Below are 26524 nucleotides of genomic sequence, written 5' to 3'. Positions count from 1 at the left end.
ATGACAGGTAGAAGCCCTATGAAGGAAGAGAGATCCATTTTTGAAGACCCTGTTTACTGCAATGGTTGCTTGTATGCAGGAATGTGGACTTCATCATCATTTATTCTAGTAGTAATTGAAAAACTTCAACCTAATGGCTTTACAATAGATTGCACATCTCACCCCATGGTAAAATTTCAATCAAATATTATTCGTGGTTTTGAGCAAGTTATAAATCAGTTGATTGGATTCAACAATGTACTATTTCGAATCATTATTTTGCATGCATTAAATAGGGTTGCTGCAGTTTTTGTTTACAAATTTGATTGTTCTCAAAGAGTGTGGGAAAAGGTGGAAAGCATTAAGGATAAGGTGTTCTTTATAACTAATCATCTTGACTCATCCTATGTTTGTCAAGCAAGCAACCCAGAAATTGAAGGAGGTCGCGTCTATATTGCTTTAAAGAACTGTAATTGTCTCTATATTTACAACATCGAAGACAAAAGTCTTGTAACTTCTCCGCCTTTCTCCAATTTATCAAGAAAACATTCTTATTCAAGATGCTTCATGCCAGATACCGGGTACTTAAACTTTTTGACGCATTTGTTTTAAAAATATGTCAGTCCTAAGTATAAGGACTATTTTAAATTTTATTATGTTTTTAACCTAGTGAAATGACATATATGTTTTGTAGGAAAGATATAAGAAAAGCTCATCAAATTAGAGAAAAGGTAACTATATGTAATGCAGTCTATTTAAAGGATACTGGGGATAAATATCATAATGAATATGCACTTCCTTTAGACGTGTTTGAAGTGATTGCAAAATCTATTAACAATGTGCTTGATTATTTTCATTTTCGAGCAAGCAATAAACTCCTTCGTCTAGCCGCACCACCAGTTCAATGGAGATCATCTTCTTCCATGTCCATGTCAAGGTTTGATGATCTTTCAATGTGTCCTTTATTTGTGTTTTCAGAGAAGGACAATGTCTTCACTTTTGTGCATCCTAAGCATGGTCTCAATTACAAAAACATCATAAATTTTCCTCGAGGTAAACGACGAAACTCACTGAACTTTTGTTTGGAAATTTGTTGTTCAAAAGATGGTTGGCTATTACTGGTGGCGATTCAGAACGGTTTTCGAGTTTTCTTCAACCCTTTTACAAAAGAAGTGCTACCTCCGATTAGGCATACTAGAATCAATAATATCAGGTGTGTTGGCATGTCACATTCCCCAACCTCTTCTGAATGTGTGACTGTCGAGTTGAATAAAGAAAAAGGTCACATTACGACAGCATATGTACATCTCCTCCGGGAAGACGCTTTTGACCTTATAGATTATGAAGTCAAGGATTTTTCTCTCTACAACATAAGTCCTGTTTTTCATAATGGATTATTTTATTTTCTTAGCATAACCGGAAAATTAGGAGTTATAGAAGTAACAAGAGAAAAAATAAGTTGGAAGATACTTGAGAAGCTTCAAGCTCCATGTAGCACCTGCTTCAACAACTTTCTAGTTAAATGTGATGGTAATCTATTATCAGTATTTGAGAGTCCTTTTGCAAACGGGGTACAAGTTTTCAAGTTAAATGAGTCTACAATGACATGGAAGAAAGTTGAAAACTTGAAAAACTATATGTTATTTGTTAGCAAAACAACATCCTTTTCAGCTATGGCAAATATTCCTGGAATGGAAAACAAAATCTATTTTCCTAGATTTTATGGTCAGAGTGTTGTGTTTTATTCTTTAGAAACAAATAACTACCACACATTTGAAAATGATAAAGTGATGAATTTTCATCATATGAGAGAACACTTGAATGGTACCTGGATTCAGCCAAGATGGCACTAAGGTTAATTAAGCTATTAATAACATATTATGAAAATATTAAGTTAGTTACAAACAATTCTTCTGTTACTTTGTTGAATGGAAAATAGCAGTTTACTTATCTTGGTGACATACAAAATATATATAGCTAATACTTTTGATTTTTATTAGCTTTGATTATTTCATTTTTCTGGTTAGCAGTCTCCTCGATTATTTATTTACCCTTTCTTATTCTCTTCTATTTATCTGATTCTAATGCTAAATTACTCTTTTGGTCTCTTAACTAAATTGTTTATTTCGTTTTGTTCCCTTAACTAATTTTTGTTCCTCCTTAACTATGCATATGTTAGTGATAATAGTTCATTCCTTAACTATCCTCGATTAAGTATTGGTGGTTTACTTTTAGATGCAATAGGTCAACAAATTCAATGTACAATAGATCAACAAATTCAATGGTGTCATTTTTACAAAAAAAAATAAAAAATTGAATGGATGTGTATGGTAGACCATTATTAACGGTAGTCCACCTTATTCATTTGGTGTTAAAAACTAACTAAAGAACATTATAACAAACAGAGGCATAAGAAAAAAAAATAGTTAAAGGATCGAAACAAAATTAACAATTTAATTAAGAGACCAAAAGAGTAAGACAAATGCTAACGAGTATCTTCGAAACACTTTGTAAGACCTTAATTAGTAAGTTATTTATAGAATTTTTATGGAAATGCATAACGTTAAAATTAGAATAGAGAGCTAAAAAAAAGGTATAAGTGTGGGGTTAAAATCACAAATCAAATTAGAAGTTAAAATTGCACGATTGAAAAATTTGAGACGTGAAATCTGCATTCCAATCAAATCACATTTCAATGCCACTTTTTAGTTCAATTCCTAAAATATCTTTAAAAATATCCACTTTGGGTAAAAAAGTTTTCACTTTGAGTAAAAAAGTTTTACACCGCCATTGCAATTGCAAGATACTCTTTTTAATTTACAAAACAAATGACAGCAAACACCACCTAAAGTTAGCACACACAACTATAAAATGCAAGTTTGAACCGAGTGAAAGTATATACCTAGCAATTGAGTTATTCTTATCGACACCAACAACGGTAAAAAACGAAATATCTTAATTTTTTCACCACTGATTTAATTTGATTCGAGTTGGTTTTGACATCAATTAGTTTCAATTTCCTCGCAATTAGCTTAACAGCTATTAACGTTATTTCAATCTCCTCCCGATGAGAGTTGTGGGAGATCGAACCAAATATAAGCTCCTTATGAGCTATTGGCTATTTTTTAACAAACAGTCAATGTCAATATTCTTACTTCGAACTTCTTCTTAAACATTAACACTTCGCCGCCGCAAAACTCCAATCCCACCATCATGTTCTGTCACTCTCGCAGAGCATTGCTCTGCCCTAACCTCACATTCAAAACCCAAAAACCCTCTTCAATCCTTCTTCTTCTCCAACATTTTTCCTCTTCCAATCAACAACAATCTTTCACAGTCAACTACCTCGTTCAAAACCTCGGTTTCTCCCATGAAACAGCTTCAAAACTTTCCAACCAAGTTCATTTCAAAGACTCACAAAAACTAGACACAATCCTAGCATTTTTCAAATCCTATGGCTTCTCAAATAATCACTTATTTCGTATCATCAAAACTCGCCCAGATGTTCTCTCTTACGATCTTAACAAAACCATTCTCCCAAAATTCAATTTTCTTCTCTCAAAGGGTGCTTCAAAATCTGATCTTGTTCACATCATAACCAAAACCCCTGTTATCTTGTGTCAAAGCTTGGAAAATACTATAACCCCATCTTATGATTTTGTCAAAAGATTCTTACTTTCTGATCAATCAACTATTGCATTTCTCAAACATTGTGATCGCATGATTTTTTCTAAAAACCCATTACAGAATATTCAACTTTTGATTCAAAATGGGGTTCCTGAGTCAAAGATGGTTATTTTGCTACGAAATTGGTATCCTATACTTGCTGAAAATCCTCTTTTTTTGAATAGGGCTGTGGTGGAAGTAAAGGAATTGGGATTTAACCCTAAATCGACGGTTTTCATTGTCGCCTTGCGTGCTAAGGTTAATAATAAGTCACTTTGGGGAAGGAAGATTGATGTGTTTAAGAAATGGGGTTGGTCTGAAGAGAATGTTGTTTCAGCATTTGTGAAACATCCTTGGTGTATGTTGTCATCTGTGGAGAAAATTGAGGCAGTGATGAAGTTTTTTGTCAATGAAATGGGTTGGGATTCTCTTGTGCTTGCTAAGTATCCAGTACTTTTTTTGCATAGTTTGGAGAAAAGGGTTATTCCTAGAGCTTTTGTTTTGCAATTTCTTGAGTCGAAAGGTTTGATTAAGGATGCTAAATTGGTTACACCTTACAAACTTTCTGAGAGTTTGTTTGTGAAGAGATATGTGACTTGCTATAAGGATGAAGCTTCTCAGTTGTTGAAGTTGTATGAAGATAAGAAAGATGTTTCAAATAATGTTTTGAAAGAAGGTTTGCGGCCGTGAGGTGGGAAGCGAAATCAAGGGACTCCACAACATGAACATGGTCATCAGCTGCATTCAAACGTGACTGCGATTTAGAACCTTGTTTGGAAGTTGGCACATATATGTAAGTGGCGTCACATGTCTGTGATATTTTATAGGGTTTGAAGTTGTCGACTTTAATTGGTGACTATTAGTACTAGTATTAGCTTATCAAATTTTGTTACTTGATCATCCTAGAGGGTTCATTTCATTGAATAAAGGGAAAACCACAACCATTTAGACTAGAAATACTTGTTGTAATTTGACAATTACTAATGGCTTTTGCAAACCAAACGAGTTATAAAATAAGGTCTTTGGTAGTATCCTTAATATATAACCTTAAATTTCACTCTTTGTTGCAGAAGTAACATTCATTGTGCCCAAACTTTGTATATAGTTATATAATATGATTTTGCTTGTGGTTTGTTTATACTAAAGTTCATTGCCTACTTTGTATATAGTTATACAATGTAATATGATTTTGCTTGTTGTTTGTTTATATAATATGATTTTGCTTATGATTTTAAAGTCAAATGTTCATAGAAATTAGATTAAAATCAAAATGAGGTAAGAAGGATGATGTTTATTTGGAAAGAAACTATTTTTGTCGCACGTATTTCCTAGTTAGCTCACCTTCTCAATGATCTCTCACTGTCTGATTTCTCAACCTTGTTTTCACTTTTGTTCGTGTGGTTCTGTTGAGGTTAATTAATGTTACTAACTCAGTTGGTTGTAAACGTTCTGAGGATCCAGTCCTTTGTGGCTTAACGAGGGTCCCAGTTGGTTTTGCTTTGACGGTGGCTTCATATCTGAGCATGATAGTTACTACTATTATTCAGTTATTGCACTGCCCTTTTCGTTTGATACAAATTTGGTTAGCAGCAGACCAACTTCAATAGCTGCTTATCGATTTAGTTCTTTAGTCATATGTCTTAAGAGTTAAGTAAGTGGCAGAAGAGATTGAAATTACCTCATAAAATATGTGAGATCTCATCTTGATTAATAAATTATGTACGGCAGGGCTGTGTGTGTGACTTAGTTTTTTGTTAACCACTTGGGTTGACGTTCTCTTGTACTTTCTAAATGTCCATGACTTATTATACTGAGTTTTAAGAAAAGGATTATTCCTAGAACTTCTGTTTTAAATGTGCTTGAATCAAAAGGTTTGATTAAGGATGATAAATCGGTTGCACCTTCCAAAGTTTATGAGAAGATATTTCTGAAAAAAATTGCGCATTAAGGTGGAAGCTTCTGAACTATTGTAGTTGTATGAAGAGAAGACATGTATTCCAATATAGCACAGATATGTAAGTTTTCTTGTGTCCTTTATTGGGTTTGAAATGAAATAGTCGATTTTAATTGCTGATTAGTATTAGTATTAAAGTACAAAATTGTTTTACTTAATCTTATAGGGTTCCAGGAATTACTTGTTGCATTTGACATATCTGCTGCTTTATCAGTTTATCCTGAGTTATTTTGTGAAGAGGCTGTTATGAATAAGGGGGACAAAGAAGTTACTATAGTAACAAATTCACATGACGAGGAGGGACAGGTGGCAATATTCCCTATAGTGAGGAGCCAAGACGTGGAATGATGCTCAAGATCCCTAACAGAAAGTACACTGAGCACTTTGTTAAATAGCACAATCATTGGTAATGATTGGTGTGGAATTATGTGGATGGAAATCCTGACTCTCTTCTCTCTGGAAGCTTCTATGCTTTTCTGTTAAGCTTTTATTGTATTCCTTTTGCAATTGGCTTAGCCATTTTCCATCAATAACATTCCTTTATACCTCATTTGCACTAATATTTGATCTGTTAGTATCATTTTTCTGCATAATTGAATTGTTGAGTTTCACTGTTTGATTAATTCATAACATTTGGTGCTTTCATTGTCCTCCCCATGGCTGACAACACACGTATGAAAACCATGGAAAGCTCCATCTCCGAAATCAACAAGGCACTGCAAAAGCTTCTGGCAGATTCTGACCGTCGACATAACAAGTATTCACAACACCGTCATTTAGATCAGGCCCGTTAGCACTCTCCATGCTACCCAGATCTCCGCCAGCAGCAGTTCACACCATCCACCATCGCCGCCAGCGCCGACGCATACGCCGTTTCAGGTCCGTTACATTAAACTGGATTTTCCTTGTTTTGATGGTTCTGACGTGATGAATTGGATCTTCAAGGCAGAGCAAGTTTTTGATTACTATCATACCCCGGACAATAATCGACTCACTATCGCAGCCGTGCACATGGAAAAGCACGTTGTACCCTGGTTTCAAATGATATTTCGAAACCAACCTTTCCAGTCTTGGGCCATGTTCACTAGGGCCTTGGAATTGGAATTTGGCCCATCACCTTATGAAGCAGCTAGGCCCACCCTTTTCAAATTGACCCAACAAACCACTGTCACAGATTACTACTCTTCCTTCGCCGCTTTAGCCAACCGATCTGAAGGATTAAGTCCTGAGGCCACACTTGATTGCTTCATCAGTGGGTTGAAATCCGATATCAAACGGGATGTCATCGCCCAGATGTCGTTATCACTGTCTCGAGCTTATGCGTAGCTAGGCTGTATGAAGACAAATATTCACCACCATCACAAATTATACCTTCCAATACCCTAACTACCAAACCCTACCACTTTCCACCACCAACAACCAAAACTTCACCTCCACCACCATTACTCCCTACCCCCAAACCCACCAACCCAACCACAAAAAGCCACCCTATCAAAAACATCAAACGTGCCGAAATGCAACTCCGCCGTGAAAAAGGGTTGTGTTATTACTGTGATGAATGATTTTCCATTACCCATAAATGTCCCAATCGCGACTATTTCTTATTCCAACTTGAAGACGAGGAATCAGAACCACCCAATTCCCCCATAGCTACATTTGAACCGGAACCACCTCCTCCTAAGACTTTAGAGCACCATTTGTCCTTAAATGCTTTGAATGGTTCTGCTGGGAAGGGCACAATGCGATTCAAAGGGCAAATTCAGGGCATTGCAGTGACCGTGTTATTGGATAGTAGAAGCTCGGATAACTTTCTCCAGCCTCAAATCGCTCAAACCCTGCAATTACCTATTCAATCTACTGCTCAATTTCAAGTGATGGTTGGAAACAAAATTCTTTGACTACTATGGGCTACATTGCAGATTTGCCAGTGGCTATTCAGGGTAACACATTACACATCCCTGCTTACTTATTACCTATCTCTGGTGTTGATTTAGGCTTTGTTTGGATTGGTGGTATGAGATGGAATGGAGTGGTATGTGGTGGTATGAAGTGAAGTTCCATTGTTTGGATTCTTTAAAAATGAATGGAATAGAGTGGTATGTGATGGTATGGATTCCATCCCATTCCATCATTTTCTCTTATTTTTCTTCCCCTCCAATTTGGGGTGTATGGGATGGAATACAAAATGTCCAAACAATGGAATACATTTTATGCTCCATTCCATCCCGCTCCGCTCCATTCCATCTTATTCCATTCCGCTCAATTCCGTTATGTACCATCAATCCAAACATAGCCTTAGTGTTGGGTGTCCCTTGGTTAAACACCCTAGGACCACATATAGCCGATTATAATGCATTGTCATTAAAGTTCTATGTTAAGGACAGTTTTGTTACCCTTTATGGTGAGCAGCCTAAGGGTCCCAGTCAAGCTCAATTCCATCATATAAAGCGTTTCCACCATACTGATGCTATTGCAACTGATTTTACCCTTCATTTTGATAAGGTTGTGCCTCAGAATAATACTTTTCCAGATGATTTACCTACTGATATAGCTGCTATTTTACACCAATTTGTTGATGTTTTTGAGGAACCAAAGTCTCTGCCACCTGTTAGGTTCCAGGACCATGTTATTAACTTGATGGAAGGTAGTAACCCTGTGAAAGTACGGCCCTATTGTTATCCTCATAGTCAAAAGGCCCAAATTGAAACCATGGTCAATGATATGTTATCTCAGAGTATTATACAACCAAGCATTAGCCCTTTTTCATCCCCTGTGTTACTTGTGAAAAAGAAAGATGAGGTCTCAAAATTCTTATATATTATCTGTTTCTTTCCAGCTATTGTTATTATATTAGCTGAGATTCAAATATGTGGTAATGTGAGTTGAACATTGACAAATCCTGTCGCAGGGGTTGGTTTTGGATTCCTTTAACTGTTTGTATATAATATATCCCAGTACATGTAATTCAATGTTTTAAAAACCAGACAACTATTGAATTTAACTTGTTCAATTGAGAACTAGATAGTTTGTCGATTGATTTGATCTCGATTTTTTCCTCCTTTTTTTTTTTTAAAATTTATTTGTCATCCGGTTGACTATAGTTGAACCGATTGAGCTAATTGAATTACGACTTGGAGGTCTCATTGGTTCGATCTTTGATCTGATTTTTAAAACATACTATTGTATTGGAATCTGTGTCATTTGCTGAAGAAATATCATGGTAGCAGGAAACACATTGAAAAGTATAAAACTAATTACCTCACCATTGAGATTATGTAAATCTGAATTTAGAATCAGGTTTTGTCTCGCATGAAACATTCATCATGTTACAGTTTTATCCATCAACAATCCAATGTTTCTTTGGAATTACCTGAGTTTTGGCAGGTGATGATGCACGTTGAATGTTGATCTGGAACATATGAAGGTTCCTTAAGGTTTTCAACCAGTACCTCATACTTGAAATTGCATATTCATTTAGTTAAAATAATATGCTGAGTAGTGTGAATATGGTTCTTATGGCCCATGCCATGATGCAAATTATATTCCTTTTTCTTGAACCAAAGAGAGATCTAAGAAGCAAAAATTATCATCTTCCAAGTCTCAAGAAGTTGCATTAAAGGAACAATGCTAACTATTCAAAAGAAAAACTCATATTGTTGACTCTGGTATCTTCTTTATTCGGACTACATCATAATCCAAATTCATTCATTGATTTCCGTATTTTTCTCTCTTCTTTCTTTCTTTCTCTCAAACCAAACACACTCTCAATGTTCAAATGCTTACGCAATATTCATCTACTTCATGTTCCATCATTTATATATCAGAAATAAAACTAGAAAAGATTTGATGGAAGATAAAAGTAACATGAACAACAATTAAATTAGGATAAAATATTGAGGTTTGTTATTGAAACATAAGCCTTGCAAACACGTACATTACATACACAGTATATATACGGAGTTAAAATTGGTTGCACGCAACCGAGGTGAATTAAATAAGGGTCTTTACAATGCTTTCAAGGATCAAAAAGTGTTTTTTTTTTTTTAATTTAGGTATCTAGCCCTAGGACCGACTAATTTAAGTGGACTAATCTCACCGTCCATTTGCAGAGTTCCATTTAAAGCCAGAGTTTTTTTCTATATGGACTTAGCCCACCGAAATTGGCACCAGCGAAAATCGAACCTGAGACCTTAAGTGGAACATACTCCAAATACTCAAGTCAACATCACTGTACCGGTGGGTTTCAAGAGAATGTAGCTATTTTACTTTTTTTGAAGCACAAGAGTTTTAACCAAACTCATTTAACAAAAAAAAAATTATTCAACCTAATTAAACTTAATCGATCAGTTAGCTACAAAATCATATTAAACTCTTTTTTTTTTGTTACATTTAATATTTATTTTTGGTTACAAAAATCATATTAAACTTATTCAACCTAATTAAACTTTAAGATTGACACAAAAATCTTAAATTATATGAAACCAAAAATTTAACAATTTAACTAAAAAACAATTTATTTAAGAAATTGAGTTCAATTAGTTAATGAATTATCCTATAACGAATCATTCGGAAAAAAAGAATGAGTTCGATTTCTAAAAAAAAAAATCAAAACAAAAATCATCTAGGTTTTGTGTTTAGGAACATTGCTGAGTTTTCTTATATATACTATAACACTGCGCCGCAAAACTAAAACCCTTGTTCCATCATCATGTTTCATTTCTATCGCAGAGCAATACTCTGTCATAATCTCAGATTCAAAACCCTAAAGCCCTCTTCATTTCTTCTTCTTCAACCCTTTTGTTCATCTTCATCTTCTTCTTCTTCCCAAAATCACACTTTCACAATCAACTACCTCATTGATCTTGGATTATCCCCAAAATTAGCTGCAAAACTTTCCACCCGAGTTCATTTCAACGATTCCCAAAATCCCAATTCAGTCCTTAACCTATTCCAATCTTATGGCTTTTCAAATTCCCAATTTTCATCCATCATCAAAATCTGCCCAACTCTTCTCGTTTTTGATCCCAACAAAACCATTCTCCCCAAATTCAATTTCCTTCTCTCAAAGGGTGCTTCAAAATCCGATCTTGTTCACATCATTACTCAAAATCCAAGATATTTATATCAAAGCTTGGAAAATTCTATCACCCCATCTTATGATTTCATCAAAAGTTTCTTACAGTCTAATAAAGCTACCATTGCCTCTATCAGACAACGACCTTCTTCGATTAATAATCGAATCTCATCTCAGAATATTCAATTTTTGCTTCAAAATGGTGTCCCTCAATCAAAAGTTGCGATTTTGTTTAAAGATTGGTATTTCACACTTACTCAGAATCCTCCAATTTTTGAGAAGGTAGTGGTGGAACTAAAGCAAATAGGATTCGATCCTAAAACGACGTTTTTCATTACCGCTTTGCGTGCTAAGAGTTTGACATCTGCTTGGCAAACAAAGGTTGGTGTGTATAAGAAATGGGGTTGGTCTAAAGAAGATATTGTTGCAGCATTTTTGAAGCATCCATGGTGTATGTTGGCTTCTGTGGAGAAAATTAATGCAGTGATGGAGTTTTTTGTGAAAGAGATTGGTTGGGAGTCTACTGAGCTTGTCAAACATCCGATAATTATTATGCTGAGTTTGGAGAGAAGGATTGTTCCTAGGACTTATGTCTTGAAGTTTCTTGAATCTAAAGGTTTGATTGAGGATGTTAAATTGGCTGAACCTTTCAAAGTAACTGAGGAAGTGTTTTTGAAGAATTTTGTGAATTGTTTTAAGGAAGAAGCTTCTCAGCTGTTGAAGTTGTATGAAGAGAACAAAAAAGATGTTCCAGATAGGGTTTTCAAAAAAGGTTCGCCACCAGGACCGTGGAAGGGACGTAAAAAGGTTCGCGACCAGGACCACGACGAAGATGTGACTACAACTTAGAACCTTGTTTTGAAGATAGCTTATGCAAGTGGTGTCTCGTGTCTATTTTATTTGGTGACTAGTGCTAGTATTAGCTTACTAAATTTTAGTTACTTGATCATCCTATAGGATTCCTTCATTGATCAAGGGATAACGACGATCATTTGCAAGCAAGATGAGTTATATGTTTTGTTACATGGTGATGTCTCTATAAATAAGGTTCTTTGGTAGTATCCTTAATATATAACCTTGTTATTTTACTCTTTGTTGCAGAAGTAACATTGTTCTTTGGTAGTATCCTTAATATATATCCTTATTATTTTACTCTTTGTTGCAGAAGTAACATTCATTCATTCCCAAACATGATATATAGTCATATGATGTGATTTTTTTGTGGTTTGTTTATACTAATTTTCATTGCTTATGATCTTAATCTCAAAATTTTTTAGAAATTAAATTGAAATCAACATAAGGTGAGAAGGATAATCTTTATTACCCTTTGTTGCAGAAGTAACATTCATTCATTCCCAAACATGATATATAGTCATATGATGTGATTTTGTTTGTGGTTTGTTTATACTAATTTTCATTGCTTATTTGCTTATGATTTTAATCTCAAATTTTTATAGAAATTAAATTGAAATCAACATAAGGTGAGAAGGATAATCTTTATTTTGACAGAATCAAGAATGCATATATTTTTCTCAAAAGTATGTCCTTGTTAACTCATCTCTCTCAGTGATCTCTCACTGCCTTAATTTGAAAGCTTATTATCACTTTTTGTCTCTACTTCTCTTCAAGAAGTTCTGTTGAGGTTAATTAATCTTTCTAATTCATCATTGGCGGTAAACATTCTGAGATCCGATGGTTTGTGGCTTAATGTGGGACCTGGTTGATCTAGCAATGTCCCTCTTTATTTTGATACACATTTGGTTAGCAGCAGGACTTGTTATACATTTGCATATATAGGTTCTTACAAAAATTCTTATGATGGATAGGATAAATGTGTGATTGCTTGACATAGGGATGATAGTATATATATATATATATATATATATATATATATATATATATATATATATATATATATCAGCTCGAGTGAGCTTAAATGTGTGTTATCTGGACCTATAGATGGAGCTGAGTAGCAGCAGCAAAGATAGATCTAATGATGTGTCTAAGAAGCAAACGTTAGTTATCCTCGTCCATGTCTCAGGAAGTTGCATTAACATTAACTATTAAAAAGAAAAGCTCGCGTTACTGAACTCTGACGTCTTCCTTATTAGTTAGTCTTATGCATACACAATATCCATCTACTACAGATGCCATAATTTATACATCAGAAAGTTATTGAACAGATTTTGCAGAAGATAAGTGACACGAACCGCAATTGAAACAGCAATATACTCATGCTGTTCAACTAATATGAATTTTCCATCACTGCTAAAAAGGTACAAATATGAGCTTTCATTATTGTTAGCGACCAAATATGATATCGTAATAAGTCTATATAAGAATTGGTCTTATTTCAAGTGGGGGATGAATTTATTGAGTCGAAGGTTGCAAAGGGTCCAGGTCTTCTCCATTTGGAGATACGTAGCAAGTCTAATATCACCCTCAATGGAGCTGATTTTGAAGCTTATTTTAAGGTCACACAAGTATACATCATTAGTGTATCTGTGTATGTTCTTCTTAGTCTATTGTAATGAAATTCATTATTTTATTTTCTATTTAATCTATTCTAATAAATGGTTGTATTAAGTATCAAATTTGAAGTTCTACTGTCATCACAGCTTATCTGTTGTGATTTTACTTTACATTTGATGGAAAAGTGATGCAGTTAAAACTAATGTCACTATTGCAAGAATCATGTATGAAGTGTTTATTTATTGTCTTCATTGCTTATGGTGTTGTAGTTTTCCTTGACTGTAAGGTTAACATAATGTGAAGCAAAATGTTGTAGTGCATGCAATACATAATATAATATAATATAATATAATATAATATAATATAATATAATATAATATAATATAATATAATATAATATAATATTGTCAATAAGCAGCACATAAACAAAATTAAAAAAGACTATGGATGGAGAGATAATCTCTCCTTACAAGATGAGATTAAGATAATGATGATAATAATAATAATAATAATAATAATAATAATAATAATATAATTAAACAAAGTTAATTATTGAGTTTTTGTTTCTTCTTTTTCCGAAATTGACTACTTCCATGCTTTGGACGAACGGTGGCCTTAACAGAATCAACAGCAGCTCCATCATCAGTAAAGGTGGAACACTTAACCAGCTGATGATGATGATGAGATTCAGAATGAGCAGGCTCGGAGGAAGATGAATCAGCAGCCATCTCCGTTGATTTCTTCTTCTTCTTCCTCTTCTTCTTTGAAGAAGCCTTAACAGAATCCTCAGCAGCTTTAGAGGAAGATGAATCAGCAGCCATCTCCGTTGATTTCTTCTTCTTCTTCCTCTTCTTCTTTGAAGAAGCCTTAACAGAATCCTCAGCAGCAGCAGCAGCACCGTCGTCGGCGGCAGAAGTAGCAGAGGTGGAACACTTGACCAGCTGATGATCAGAACTGAGATCGAAAAGAGTAGCAGCTTTAGAGGAAGATGAATCAGCCGCCACCACATCAATCTCAATCTTCTTCTTCAAAGCCGCATCATCGGAAACCTGGATATCGGAAGGTTGAGATGCGGTTCTTGGCGGCGGAATATACGGAACATGGACTCGATTAGTAGTAACCTCAATCCAATGATCATAACAACAATATTTTCCATATAATGAAGGGGTTTTTCTAAAAACTCTTAAATTAGACTTGTCGACAATTAATCGAGAAACCCCCCGTGGATTTTTCTTAAAATCACAAAAACTACGACCATTACAATGACCCCTGAACTTCATTATTATTCTAAATTACCTTTACCTTCCCTTCTCTTCTCTTTCTCCTCCCATCCATCTACTTATTTATTTATATACTCTGTCTGTGATGTGAGTGTGTGCTTTTAGGTTTTGGATTGCGTTCGTTCGGCCTCCTCAAAGGGAGTGTATTAGGTTGTCAAATTTTATTTTGACACCAAATCTTGTCCATTTATTTTATTTGATTTAATGATCAGGTTTAATCTCATAACTTATAAAAATAGATCAAATCATAGACAATTAAATCCTCCTTTATTTATTGTCAAATTTTTTTTCCCTTTATTTATGGAAATTACGGCACAACATGCAAAATTTTACGAAAAAAAAAAAAGATTAATTAATAAATCAATTTCCGTTGAGTCACTTACTTTTGTGATACCAGGCAATATTTATTTTGATAATATGGATGAGGAAGAAAGAACATGGTCTCCCATTCTTTATCGATCGTTTATCACGTACAGTATAATTTTATGATGGATTAATAGAAAGCTTCCATAAAATAAACCAAAAAAAAGAAAGAAAGAAAGCTTCCATAAAATTGTAAAAAAAAAAAGAAAGAAAGAAAAGAAACCTTCCGTAAATAAAGGGAATTTTTTTTTTTACAATAAATAAAGGGGGATTTAAATTGTCTATGATTTGATTTATTTTTATAAGTTATGAGATTAAACCTGACCATCAGATCAAATAAAATAAATGGACAAAATTTGGTGTCAAAATAAAGTTTGACACCTGGTATCAACGGATCCTGACTCATATATATATATATATATATATATATATATATATATATATATATATATATATATATATATATATATTATAAGAATGATAAAGATATATGAGAATATGAGAATGAATAATAACCATTGGATTTAAATGAAGGAGTATGATTAAAGAGAAATGATATTTGTACAACCATTTTTTAACAACTTTTGAGACAACTTTCTCTCTCATACTCACATTATCTTTTTACTTTCTCTCTCTATTGCTTTGATTTTTGTGTCAACACCTACTTTCATTTGTAAATTTATTGTTGTCCCAAAAGTTGTCACCTAAATTGTTGTTCAAATAACACAACACATGATTAAAACATTCTTATTAAACTTTCTCTCTCCAACAAATACACGCCTCCCTTCTCTCTCCCCAACATCACACATAGACCACACCCACCGCTTACCTTATTCCGGCCGCTCAGTTCCGGCCACTCATCTTATCCCTCCTGTCGTTCCGGCCGCTTACCTTATTCCGGCCGCTCAGTTCCCAGTCCATTTTTATTTCTTTTGAACCCTTTACCCTTTCATGTTCTTCGATTTCCCACCCTCTGCAAAATGTACCGGTAGGATTGGGTTACTGTAGTAAGACCACAATCGATGCAGATATGGTTTCAAAACAAGTTATAATGAGTTTCTTTATGCTTTTAAATTCTATTTATTTTGTAATTAGATCTAGATCAAGCAAATTGGATAAATTTGTTGAATTAATAAAGAATAGAATGAGTACGAAGTCACATAAGTGAGAACTGAGAAATGAGGATTGATGTGTAGAAAAAAAAGTAAGAGGAACTGAGAAGGGTGGAAGTTGTGTTTGAGAGAAAAAGAAGTTCTGGGAAGGAAGAGAGAGTGACAGAAATAGCAGAATCTCATGTGACACACCTAAAAGAGTCTTTTTTTAATCTCTGCCACACGTTTTTGATCACATGGCTCATATTCATTCTCACCATTCTCATATATAATTGACATTCTCATGTGATACATATATATATATATATATATATATATATATATATATATATATATCAATCTCAGGTAGTTCCCTACGATAAAAAGTATTATGAGATTTTAATAGAGATTGAAGATATAGTTTTGGGGATTGAGTGTTGAAGATGGCAATGAAATTAATATCTAATAATAAATAAAAATGTACATAATGTAAATGGTTAAAAAATATATATAAAGTTAAAATCTAATAATACGTTTTGGCTTTTAAACCAAATACATCAAAAACATATATATAATACACACTATTTATAGTGAAAAGTGACATAGTTGGTTTGATAATTATCAGTTAATATTTTTGGAGGTATTGAATAGAATTGTTGTATTATAGGATGTAAATATAATTGTGATGTCAATATATTATTGTTATGATGTCATCGTCTTTTTATTTTGCTTAATACTATAGTATATCTTTTGTTGCTATCTAATACGTGGCGCCATGTGAAATTTAGAAACATGTACTTGCAACATTGCATGTTACGTACCTTTTGGACAAGAACGAGTCAGAAAGAAATGAGTTTATCCAGAAGACTAGAGATATTGTTAGGACACAACGTATCAATCATATATGCATGAACTTCTCTTTTTGTTGACACTAAGCATGTTACTAACATAGTCAACAAAAAGAGAACTTCTCAAATAATCACTTATTTTGTATCATCAAAACTCGCCCAGATGTTCTCTCTTTCGATCTTAACAAAACCATCCTCCCAAAATTCATTTTTCTTCTCTCAAAGGGTGCTTCAAAATCCGATCTTGTTCACATCATTACCAAAACTCCTGTTATCTTGTGTCAAAGCTTGGAAAATACTATAACCACATCTTATGATTTTGTCAAAAGATTCTTACTTTCTGATCAATCAACTATTGCATTTCTCAAAAAAAAAAAAAATATTGTTTCTTTTAGCTTAATGAGATGTGTTTTCTCAAACATTGTGATCGCATGATTTTTTCTAAAAACCCATTACAGAATATTCAACTTTTGATTCAAAATGGTGTTCCCGAGTCAAAGGTGGTGCTACGAAATTGGTATCCTATACTTGCTGAAAATCCTCTTTTTTTGAATAGGGTTGTGGTGGAAGTAACGGAATTGGGATTTAACCCTAAATCGACAGTTTTCATTGTGGCGTTGCGTGCTAAGGTTAATAACAAGTCACTTTGGGGAAGGAAGATTGATGTGTTTAAGAAATGGGGTTGGTCTGAAGAGAATGTTGTTTCAGCATTTGTGAAACATCCTTGGTGTATGTTATCATCTGTGGAGAAAATTGAGGCAGTGATGATTGATGAAGTTTTTTGTCAATGAAATGGGTTGGGATTCTCTTGTGCTTGCTAAGTATCCAGTACTTGTTTTGCATAGTTTGGAGAAAAGGGTTATTCCTAGAGCTTTTGTTTTGCAATTTCTTAATAAATTGTTGTTTCAGAAAGTGTTGTTTACATGAAAATGCAGTCGATGTTTGGAAAGATCTTAAAGAAAGGTGCTTGCAAGGTGATAGAGTTCGTGTAGCAACTCTGTATCAAGAAATCTCCAATTTCAAACAAGGTAATTCTCGAGTTTCGGATTACTTTACTGAGATGCGTGCCATGTGGGAAGAACTTGATCAATTTAGGCCCATTCCGCAGTGTACCTGTCCATATATGTGTGTTTGTGCTGCTATGAGAAATGCACGTTGTTCAGGACTGAAGACAAAATCATCCAATTTCTTATGGGATTGAATGAGCAGTATCAAAATTTGTTAGGTCTCACGTTTTGTTAATGGAACCTCTTCCAAATATCAACAAGGTTCTTTCTATGGTTTTACAAGATGAGAGGCAACAGAATTATGGTGTGAATGTTTCAATTGATAGTAAGCATGAAGAAACTGAGGTATTAGCTAATGCTGTTGAAAATCTTGGTGCACGGAGAGGTTTTGGCCGAGGAAGAGGCAATGGAGGTAATCAATTTGGTAATAATCAATATGGTAGAGGCAGAGGCAATCCTTACAAAGAAAAAGTTTGCACATACTGTGGTAAGAATGGTCACATAGTTGACATTTGCTATAAGAAACATGGTTATCCACCTAATTGGGGCTATGGTAGAGGTAATCAAGGAAATGCTTATGCTAATAATGTTGAGGATGAGAACAATGAAGGCTACAATGATGGTGGGAACATGCAGATGAAGGCTTCAGATGAAGGAAATGTGTCCTTGACCAAGGATTAGTACAACAGCTTATTGGCTTTGCTTGAAAGGAACCAATTGGATGGCACTAAGCATGCTACCAACATAGTCAAGGGTGAAAGCAGTCACTGTTATTCTGCAGGAGTAGCAGGTAAACCTCATGATCATAACTCTGCAATCAGTAACACTATATGTCAATGGATTTTAGACACAGGTGCAACTGATCACATATGCAATTCTATGCAATGGTTTACTTCATATTAGTAATATTGTCCCACCTATTTCTGTTGGTTTGCCTAATGGAAGTAGTGTTCAAGCTCACATCATTGGAAAGATCAAAATTTGTGATGAGTTAAGTTAACTATAGATAGAGTTTTATATCTGCCTGGCTTTAATGTAAATCTCATGTCTGTCTCAAGATTAGATAAGCAACATGATTGTGTCACCTCTTTTGAAAATGATATATGTATCATGCAGGAAAAGGACACTATGAGGAGGATTGGTTTGGCTAAGCAACTGGATGGATTGTATTACTGGAAGCTTGAACAAGTAAGTTCAATTGTTAGAGGTAATTCAGTAAGTGTCAATAGTGGGAGGTTATGGCATCTCAGGTTAGGCCACCTATCTGCTGAAAGAATGAAGTGTTTGAATAAGAAATTTAGCTATATACCTGTCTTAGACCATGATCCTTTTGATGAATGTCACATGGCTAAGCAGAAGAAGTTACCATTTCCTGGTATTGAACCTGACCTCACTACTCTCCATGTCTTTGGATGTTTATGCTATTCATCTACTTTACCTATTCAGAGGCACAAGTTTTGATCCAAGAGCTAGCAAATGTGTGTTTCTTGGAGATAAACAAGGTATGAAAGGTTATGTGATTTTAGATACACATTCCAGAAGTTATTCTGTTTCCAGAAATGTTGAATTTTATGAACTTGAATTTCCTTATAAACCCACCAAATGTACTCCTCAATCTCTTCCATCTGTCTCTCACAAAGAGTCAATTTCTAGTATTGTTCCTTACACTGACCCAGATGTTGATACTTTTGAGTCTGTTGCTGATATTCCTTCTTGCACTTATATTCCACCCACACTAACTCCATCTGCACCATCAGAACTTGACACCCAACAGCCATCAGACCCACCAAACCATGATACACAACTTCTTCTCAGAAGCTCTACTAGAGCTAGAAATCCATCTTCCTATCTTACTGACTATGTATGTCACTCAGCTAACACATTTCACTATCCTATAACCTCTCATATTAATTACACTAACCTGTCCCCTTCTCATCTCACATATGTTGCCTCACTCAATAGTGAAAAACTGGGCCAAAATCCTACATCTCTGCTAGTAAACACCCTAAATGGATAGCTGCTATGCATGCTGAGATTGATGCTTTAGATTCTATCCACAGGTGGCATGTTCATCAATTAGATGTCAACAATGGATTTCTGCATGGTGACCTCAATGAAGCTGTTTATATGAAGGTTCCGCAAGGGGTTGTTTCACCTAAACCTGGCCAACTGTGTAGGCTCACGAAGTCCTTATATGGTTTAAAACAGGCTAGTAGGCAATGGTTTGACAAACTTCTTTTCTACTCTCCCATGGCTTTATCCAAGGCAATGCAGATCACACACTGTTTATCGAATCTTCAGGAACTACTTTCTTAGCACTTCTTGTGTATGTTGATGATATTCTCCTAGCTGGCCCTGATATAGCAGAATTTGATTCCATTAAGAGTGCATTACACTCTACCTTCTGTATCAAGAATTTGGGACAACTAAAATTCTTTCTTGGTTTAGATGTAGCTCATTCCTCTCATGGTATCTCTATTTGTCAACGCAAATACTGCCTTGAATTGCTTGAAGATTCAGGTTTGACTCACTGCAAACCTGCTACAACTCCTCTTGATCCTGCAGCTAAACTCTCCACTGATGACAGACCATTATTTGCTGACATTAGTGCATATCGCAGACTTGTGGGTCGATTGCTTTACCTCACCACCACTAGGCCCGACATTTCCCATGCTACTCAACAACTCAGCCAATTTATGTCAGCTCCCACTGAGAATCGCCACAAAGCAGCTCTCAGAGTGCTTAGATATTTGAAACAGCTCCAGGTTCTGGCTTACTTTTCCCAGGAATTCGGATGTTCAAGTTCTTGGCTTTAGTAATGCTGACTGGGGTGGTTGTTTGGAAACTCGTCGTTCCATTTCTGGTTATTTTTTCTTCATTGGACATTCCCTCATTTCATGGAAATCTAAGAAACAATCAACCGTCTCCTGTTCTTCAGCTGAAGCTGAATATCGCGCCCTTGCTGCAGCCACTCGAGAGCTTCAATGGATATCATTCCTTCTCAAAGATCTTGCTCAATCTTGTGCTCGCCAAGCTGTTTTATACTATGATAGACAAAGTGCTATGCACATTGCTGCTAACCCGGTGTTTCATCAGCCCACCAAACATCTTGACATTGATTGTCACATTGTCCGTCTCAAAATACAAGAAGGTCTCATGCGTTTACTTCCAGTTCCTTCAGCTTCTCAAGTGGCCGATATCTTCACGAAAGCTTCTCACCCTCGTCCCTTTCATGCTTTGGTTACTTACTAGCTCTGCAAGCTACTCTTCATCTAACAGTTAGTTACCTAGTTAGGTGTTAGTTTTGCCACATGGCTTGTTAGTTATGCCACATAGATGGTTAGTTAGACCTTTCTATCTTGTATATAACATTGTAACCATCATTTTTCAATGTTAATGAGAATTTTCTTCTTGCTCATTCTTCTGCAAGTTTTCTAGTTCTTCATGCAAATCAAGTTTACTGATACAAAAGAAAAACTCATATTGCTGACTTTTATATCTTCTTTATTAGCTATACTTAATGTTCAGATGCATACGCAATATCCATCTACTTCACGTTCCATCGTTTATATAACAGAAATAAAACTTGAAAAGATTTTATAGAAGATATAAGTAACATGAACATCAACTAGTTGCTAAGCTTTTTGACTTTTGTGAGCATTGTAGTTTTCAGATATCACATGCTAGTTGCTAAGCTTTTTGCCTGTAGATACAGTACAGTGAGTTTTATCCATTCTAGATTTCTTATGCATTTCTTAATCTTTTTGGGTTGCAGGTGGGAAAAACTATCTACATGTACACCCCATGTTCCTTCACTCAAATGCAACTTCACACAAGCGGGCATTTGGCGGTATGTTCTTATTCTAATCATCTATATAGACTTTCCCCTTCTTTATGACTACTTTAATTGCCCATCTTTGTGATTATTTATGTTTTTGTTTATGTTTGCAGCTGTAGCAGAGCTTCTTGATAATGCTGTTGATGAGGTGATTATTCCTGTTGGTTGAACTATTATTATATTAGCTGTAAGCCTGTAACCGAAACCGAAAATGGGAGAGAATTCATGCTATAAAGAGAGAAAGTGATGGAAACTCTATTCTTAATATTGTTTTATTGAATAAATAAATTACTAACTTTACAGTAGACTGAGTTGGCATTCTTTGTGATACTGTTGAGTTAGCTTTTGCCAGCTACACTAGATTGTCTATTGCTTTGTGATACTGGCATTTCCCTGTGCCAGAAATAGTTCATCTTCTTTAGATGTCAGCATTTCTGGTTTTTCTTCTGCCTCAGTAGCTTTCTGGTTCATGAGTATTGCAATAAATTTTTAATTGTCGTTGCATAGGTTATTGTGAAACCTTGATGTATGTTTTGTCAATGTTACAAACCATCATTTCATGTTCTAATACCTTTGTTTTTTGTTTGTACTTTATATTTTATGGTTGACATTTGTTCTTAGGATAGATCCAAAATGGAGCTACCTTTGTCAGCATTGATAAAACATCAAATCCAAGAGATGGAAGTCCAGCATTGCTGATTCATGGTATGTTGCTTCTGGAACTCTTCGATATAGGTAGTTGGTAGCCATTTTGGGTTTAAGTTCCTAGTTTGTGAAGGAACTTGTTTGCACTGAACCTGATCATTCTAATTGATTTGATACTGGGACTTGGCAATCAGATGATGGTGGTGGCATGGATCCAGAAGCAATGCGTCGCTGCTCGAGTTTTGGATTTTCAGATAACAATTCAAAGCTTTCTATTGGACAGTGTATGGATTGTGACATCCTTTTTGCAATAATTTTGTTATTCTATTAAATCTCTTTCATAAACTTTTTAATTTGATGGACTAGATGGAAATGGCTTCAACTTCAAGACCAGTAGTATGAGGCTTGGTGCAGATGCTATAGTCTTCAGTCGTCATCTGAATAACGGGTATGGGTCAAAAAATGAATATATGACTTTATAATATGTTGGTCTATAGCCTTAGAGAAATGTGGTGATGTAATAAGGTGTTTTATAACATTGAAACTATTGAGAAGTCCTACATTGGATGAAATATTGCCCGAATATGTGTTTAGAAGTGGCGGGCAAGAAATAATACCTGAGAAGTCCCAACTCAAATTTTGAGATGGTATCCGAGCCTATACAAGATCCGTGAGCTGCCCGCTACTGGGCCACTCGGTTCATGCTCCAGATGTCTAATCTTGAGCGTGAGAGGGCGTATTGAGAAGTCTCAATTGGCTGAGATATGGCGTAAATATGTGTTTCTAAGTGGTTCGTAGTCTTCACCTTATAAGCTGATTTTGTAGGTTTGGGAATTTAACTAATGTGTCACGAGGCTGTATCTTAATGCCAATTTATTCTATATACTTGTATTATTACAGCCTTCTGTATTCTTTCTCTTGCAATCTTTTGACTGTCACTTCACTTGTTCACATTACAGTGAGACAGAAAATGCTTTACAAATAGACAATAATATGTGAATTTATGTGGGACAAGTGAAATTGTTATTTTGTCTCTCTTCTTACTGTTTATACCTTGATCAGGATTTTGACTCAAAGCATTGGACTTCTGTCATATAAATTTTTTATGCGAACACATCTTGACAGAATAGTAGTACCGATGGTAAGTGGTATTTTTCATTTTATTACCACTTAAAGGTTTTGGTTCAAATCAATCTCACCAAGCCGGACTGTCATTGACTTGGTCAGTAACCGGATCAGTGGCCGGACTAGTGATTCACTAGTTGAACCACATGATCTGGTATATATTATACCTCTGTTCTTTTTAAGTGACGTTTGCTGCTGTTTTACACTAGAATGAAATTAATAAATTTGATGGTTTTTTATGCAATTAACTGTCTTTTTCCTGCGATGACTTTGACTTTATTATCTAGGCACATATTTCTCTTTCTGCAATAAAAAATTAGGGGTATTATTGACAAAACAATAGTTATTGTTGCATTGAACATTTGTGTCTCTATATTCGGGATGGTGTGGCACCACATCAAAGACAAGTTGGTAGAAGTAAAGGTAAAGGAGGATGAAGAGGAGTTTGAGTTGTTTTGTTATGTATTAGACTATAGAGCAGTAAACCGCGGGAAATCTCTCACCCGAAGATCCAATCTCACTTTTGGTCGACAGTGGAGCTCGACATAACTTATAGTTCAAGAGTTAGTGGTGTCCTTGTGACTGACTGTTGCTGGCATGATGACTTGTGAAGTTAGCATGGGAAATTGCAGTAGGTGTTAATTCAGAGGTGTCTGTCTAGTAGTAGAGATAAAAATTGGGAGCCACATTGTGGTAATTGATGATTTTGTCTTACACTTGGGAGGAGGCAGGTGGCTATATTGTTTTAGAGTTGAACGGTTGGAGACCACAGGTAGAACTACTATGGATTGAAGGAAGAATACAATGAGCTTTGAGAATAATGTGTGCATGGTTAGGCGCAAAGGGTGTCATATCGGCTTTAAGATACGAACCAACCAACATCCTTACAAGGGATCATCCAAGATATGGATGTTGACGGAGAGGAATCTCTGCCAATAGTAGGGCAGCAAGGAGACTCATTTTTTGAAGAAATAGAGCTTAAGCATCCATCTATTTTCCAGAGTAGAAAGGGTCTTTCACCCCACAAATGCCATCATCATGCCATCAATTTACAACTCAATAGCAACTCAATAAGTGTCCGACCCTATCGATATGCCTATCACCATACCTGACAAATATCCGATTTCTACCGTTAATGAGCTGTTGGATGAAATGCATGTGTCACAAGGCTATGCTTGAAGGCCCAAGGCTATCTCTCAAGGCTCAATGTTTGAGTATAGGAGGGGGGAAAGAATGTATGGGATATTCTGACTGTTAACCGAATTGTCAGGGGCTAGAGATTATTTTCTTAGCTGGGACCTTTTTCTCTTTATTATTTTACTTTCTTGAACACTCATTGAAATACAACTTACCGTTTCTGATAGCAGTAGCTGCCAAACTATATATTATAGAACACAACTATTTGTTTGATTGGCAATATTTTTGTATGTGCACATGCATTTCTCTGGTCACTTGCATCCTATTAGCTTAGTAATGTTATCCTAGATATTGCTGGGCCCACTTTAGTACTTTCAATTGGCATCGCTAACCAATCTTGTCAATTTCAGGTGAATTATGAGTTTAATACCTCAACTGGATCATTGGACATGTTAAATGGCAACGAACATTTTATGGAGAATTTATCATTGCTGTTACGTTGGTCACCATATTCATCAGAAACAGATCTTCTAAAACAGGTCAGTTTTTATGTTTCCCTTCCATCCCCTGATGATTGGCTGACTCTATCCAAACATACTAACGATTAGCATACTTGTCTTTTTCCTTGTTATTGTTGACAATAACTGCCTAGCATCATGAACTTAATGTTTGGTTTTATGATACCTATTTTTTCCCGTTCTTGTTCGCACTTAAATTTGGCTTCTCTTTGTATTACAATTCTTTGACTCTAGAATGTTCAACTAGAAACATACTTCCTAAGCTAGCTTTAGAACATCATTACATTGGATATAAATATATGATACTCAGGTATACTATTATAGCTTATTTTGACTCACTATATATTCATCACTCTTGCAGTTTGATAACATGGGATCTCGTGGCACTAAAGTTATCGTCTACAATTTGTTGTTTAATGATGAGGGGATTACAGAGTTAGATTTTGATTCAGATCCCAAGGTTGCATTTTTATTTTATTGGTTTTCCTTTTAGCCTTGTGTTGAAATCTTCCTTTCTTATGGGGAGATTTATTCTCATATGCAGGATATTCGTATTGCTTGGGATATCAAGAAACTCGGCAGTAAACCTGCATGGAAGAGAATCCAGGAGGAACATATTGCTAAACGATTTCGTTACTCTTTACGTGTATGCTTAAATTATTAAAATTGTGCCTATGTGTCTTTTTTGAAGGTTGAATTTTATTGAGTCTAATTCTCATGTTTCACAGGTGTACTTGTCCATATTGTACTTGCGGTTACCAACAACTTTCCAAATTATATTGAGAGGGGAAGCTGTGAAGCCACATAGCATTGCCGATGATCTTAAACTATGTCACTATTGCAAGAATCATGTAATCTTGTATGAAGTGTTTATTATCTTCACTGCTTATGGTGTTGTGGTTTTCCTTCACTGTAAGTAATCATGGTGCACTTACATCTCAGCATAACTTGTGTTCAACTTACAATGCTGATAAAATTTGTGATTAAAAACACAACTTTCAATAAAACAAGCTTAGTTTTTAAACCAGTTTGTAACATATGTTAATGTACTAGTTTATATGAGAGATGTTTCAATTAGGATTCAAATTTGAACCAAATACATCAACTTTTCATATGGGTTTGAGTTGGTGTTACATAAAGCTGTTTTGACTCAACCAGTGGAATACTTAGAAAACTTAATTTGCACCATTAGCACTCGAAAGCTCATAATTGCACAATCATGTTAAATGTGCATCATTCTTTTAGAGAAAAGAAAAGTAGGTTATACCATCGTTGGGTAGGTTGTCCGCAACCAATTTGACATTTCGCCTGACGATATGTTCCGGCATAGTTACAAGCATTATGGTTACCCTTTGCATAAACCATCCAATATCTTCCAATGCTTTGTCCATTGATCCATACTTGACCGTTTACCATACTGCTCATGTCCAATGCAAATGGTTCAACTCCATCAGGTGCATTGAAATATGCTTTGATAATTTTTTCAATGTTCAAACTCTGGATATTTCACTTATTCATCTTAAAAGA

At 35.1% G+C, this 26524-nt stretch overlaps 4 protein-coding genes and 1 pseudogene across 6 annotated transcripts; 4 read left to right on the top strand and 1 right to left on the bottom strand.

Annotated features, from left to right (window-relative positions):
- Positions 1-1832, top strand: LOC123896329 (annotated as a pseudogene).
- A 1360-nt stretch (positions 1833-3192) lies between these two features.
- LOC123896328 lies at positions 3193-5947 on the top strand. The gene is made up of 2 exons (XM_045946732.1): positions 3193-4321; positions 5766-5947. The coding sequence occupies exons 1-2, from the start codon at positions 3193-3195 to the stop codon at positions 5945-5947; spliced, it is 1311 nt and encodes a 436-aa protein (XP_045802688.1).
- Positions 5948-10236: 4289 nt separating this feature from the next.
- On the top strand, positions 10237-11734 carry LOC123894752. 2 transcript variants are annotated; one of them, XM_045944818.1, is made up of 2 exons: positions 10237-11617; positions 11660-11734. In XM_045944818.1, exon 1 carries the CDS (start codon positions 10308-10310, stop codon positions 11520-11522), a length of 1215 nt encoding a protein of 404 aa, XP_045800774.1. In that variant the 5' UTR covers positions 10237-10307; the 3' UTR covers positions 11523-11617; positions 11660-11734. The 2 variants fall into 2 exon arrangements, with proteins under 2 accessions (XP_045800774.1, XP_045800775.1); XM_045944819.1 differs by having other exon boundaries at positions 10237-11623; positions 11666-11734.
- Positions 11735-13522: 1788 nt separating this feature from the next.
- LOC123894753 lies at positions 13523-14573 on the bottom strand. Of its 2 annotated transcripts, none has more exons than XM_045944820.1 (2): positions 14012-14573; positions 13523-13918 (listed from the first exon to the last, which is right to left on the bottom strand). In XM_045944820.1, exons 1-2 carry the CDS (start codon positions 14423-14425, stop codon positions 13691-13693), a joined length of 642 nt encoding a protein of 213 aa, XP_045800776.1. In that variant the 5' UTR covers positions 14426-14573; the 3' UTR covers positions 13523-13690. The 2 variants fall into 2 exon arrangements, with proteins under 2 accessions (XP_045800776.1, XP_045800777.1); XM_045944821.1 differs by having other exon boundaries at positions 13523-13930; positions 14024-14573.
- A 2585-nt stretch (positions 14574-17158) lies between these two features.
- LOC123896327 (protein MICRORCHIDIA 1-like) lies at positions 17159-26091 on the top strand. The gene is made up of 14 exons (XM_045946731.1): positions 17159-17456; positions 17663-17836; positions 17937-18366; positions 18424-18524; positions 21510-21584; positions 21686-21720; positions 22199-22277; positions 22412-22501; positions 22584-22665; positions 23280-23358; positions 24890-25018; positions 25359-25457; positions 25542-25643; positions 25726-26091. The coding sequence occupies exons 1-14, from the start codon at positions 17159-17161 to the stop codon at positions 25915-25917; spliced, it is 1965 nt and encodes a 654-aa protein (XP_045802687.1). The 3' UTR covers positions 25918-26091.
- Positions 26092-26524: the final 433 nt, after the last annotated feature.

The sequence above is a fragment of the Trifolium pratense genome, linkage group LG7, assembly GCF_020283565.1.
Source record: "Trifolium pratense cultivar HEN17-A07 linkage group LG7, ARS_RC_1.1, whole genome shotgun sequence".
In the NCBI taxonomy this organism is placed as follows: Eukaryota; Viridiplantae; Streptophyta; class Magnoliopsida; order Fabales; family Fabaceae; genus Trifolium; species Trifolium pratense.
Note: the sequence above shows the minus strand (reverse complement) of the source record. Positions and strands in the feature narration are given on the sequence as shown.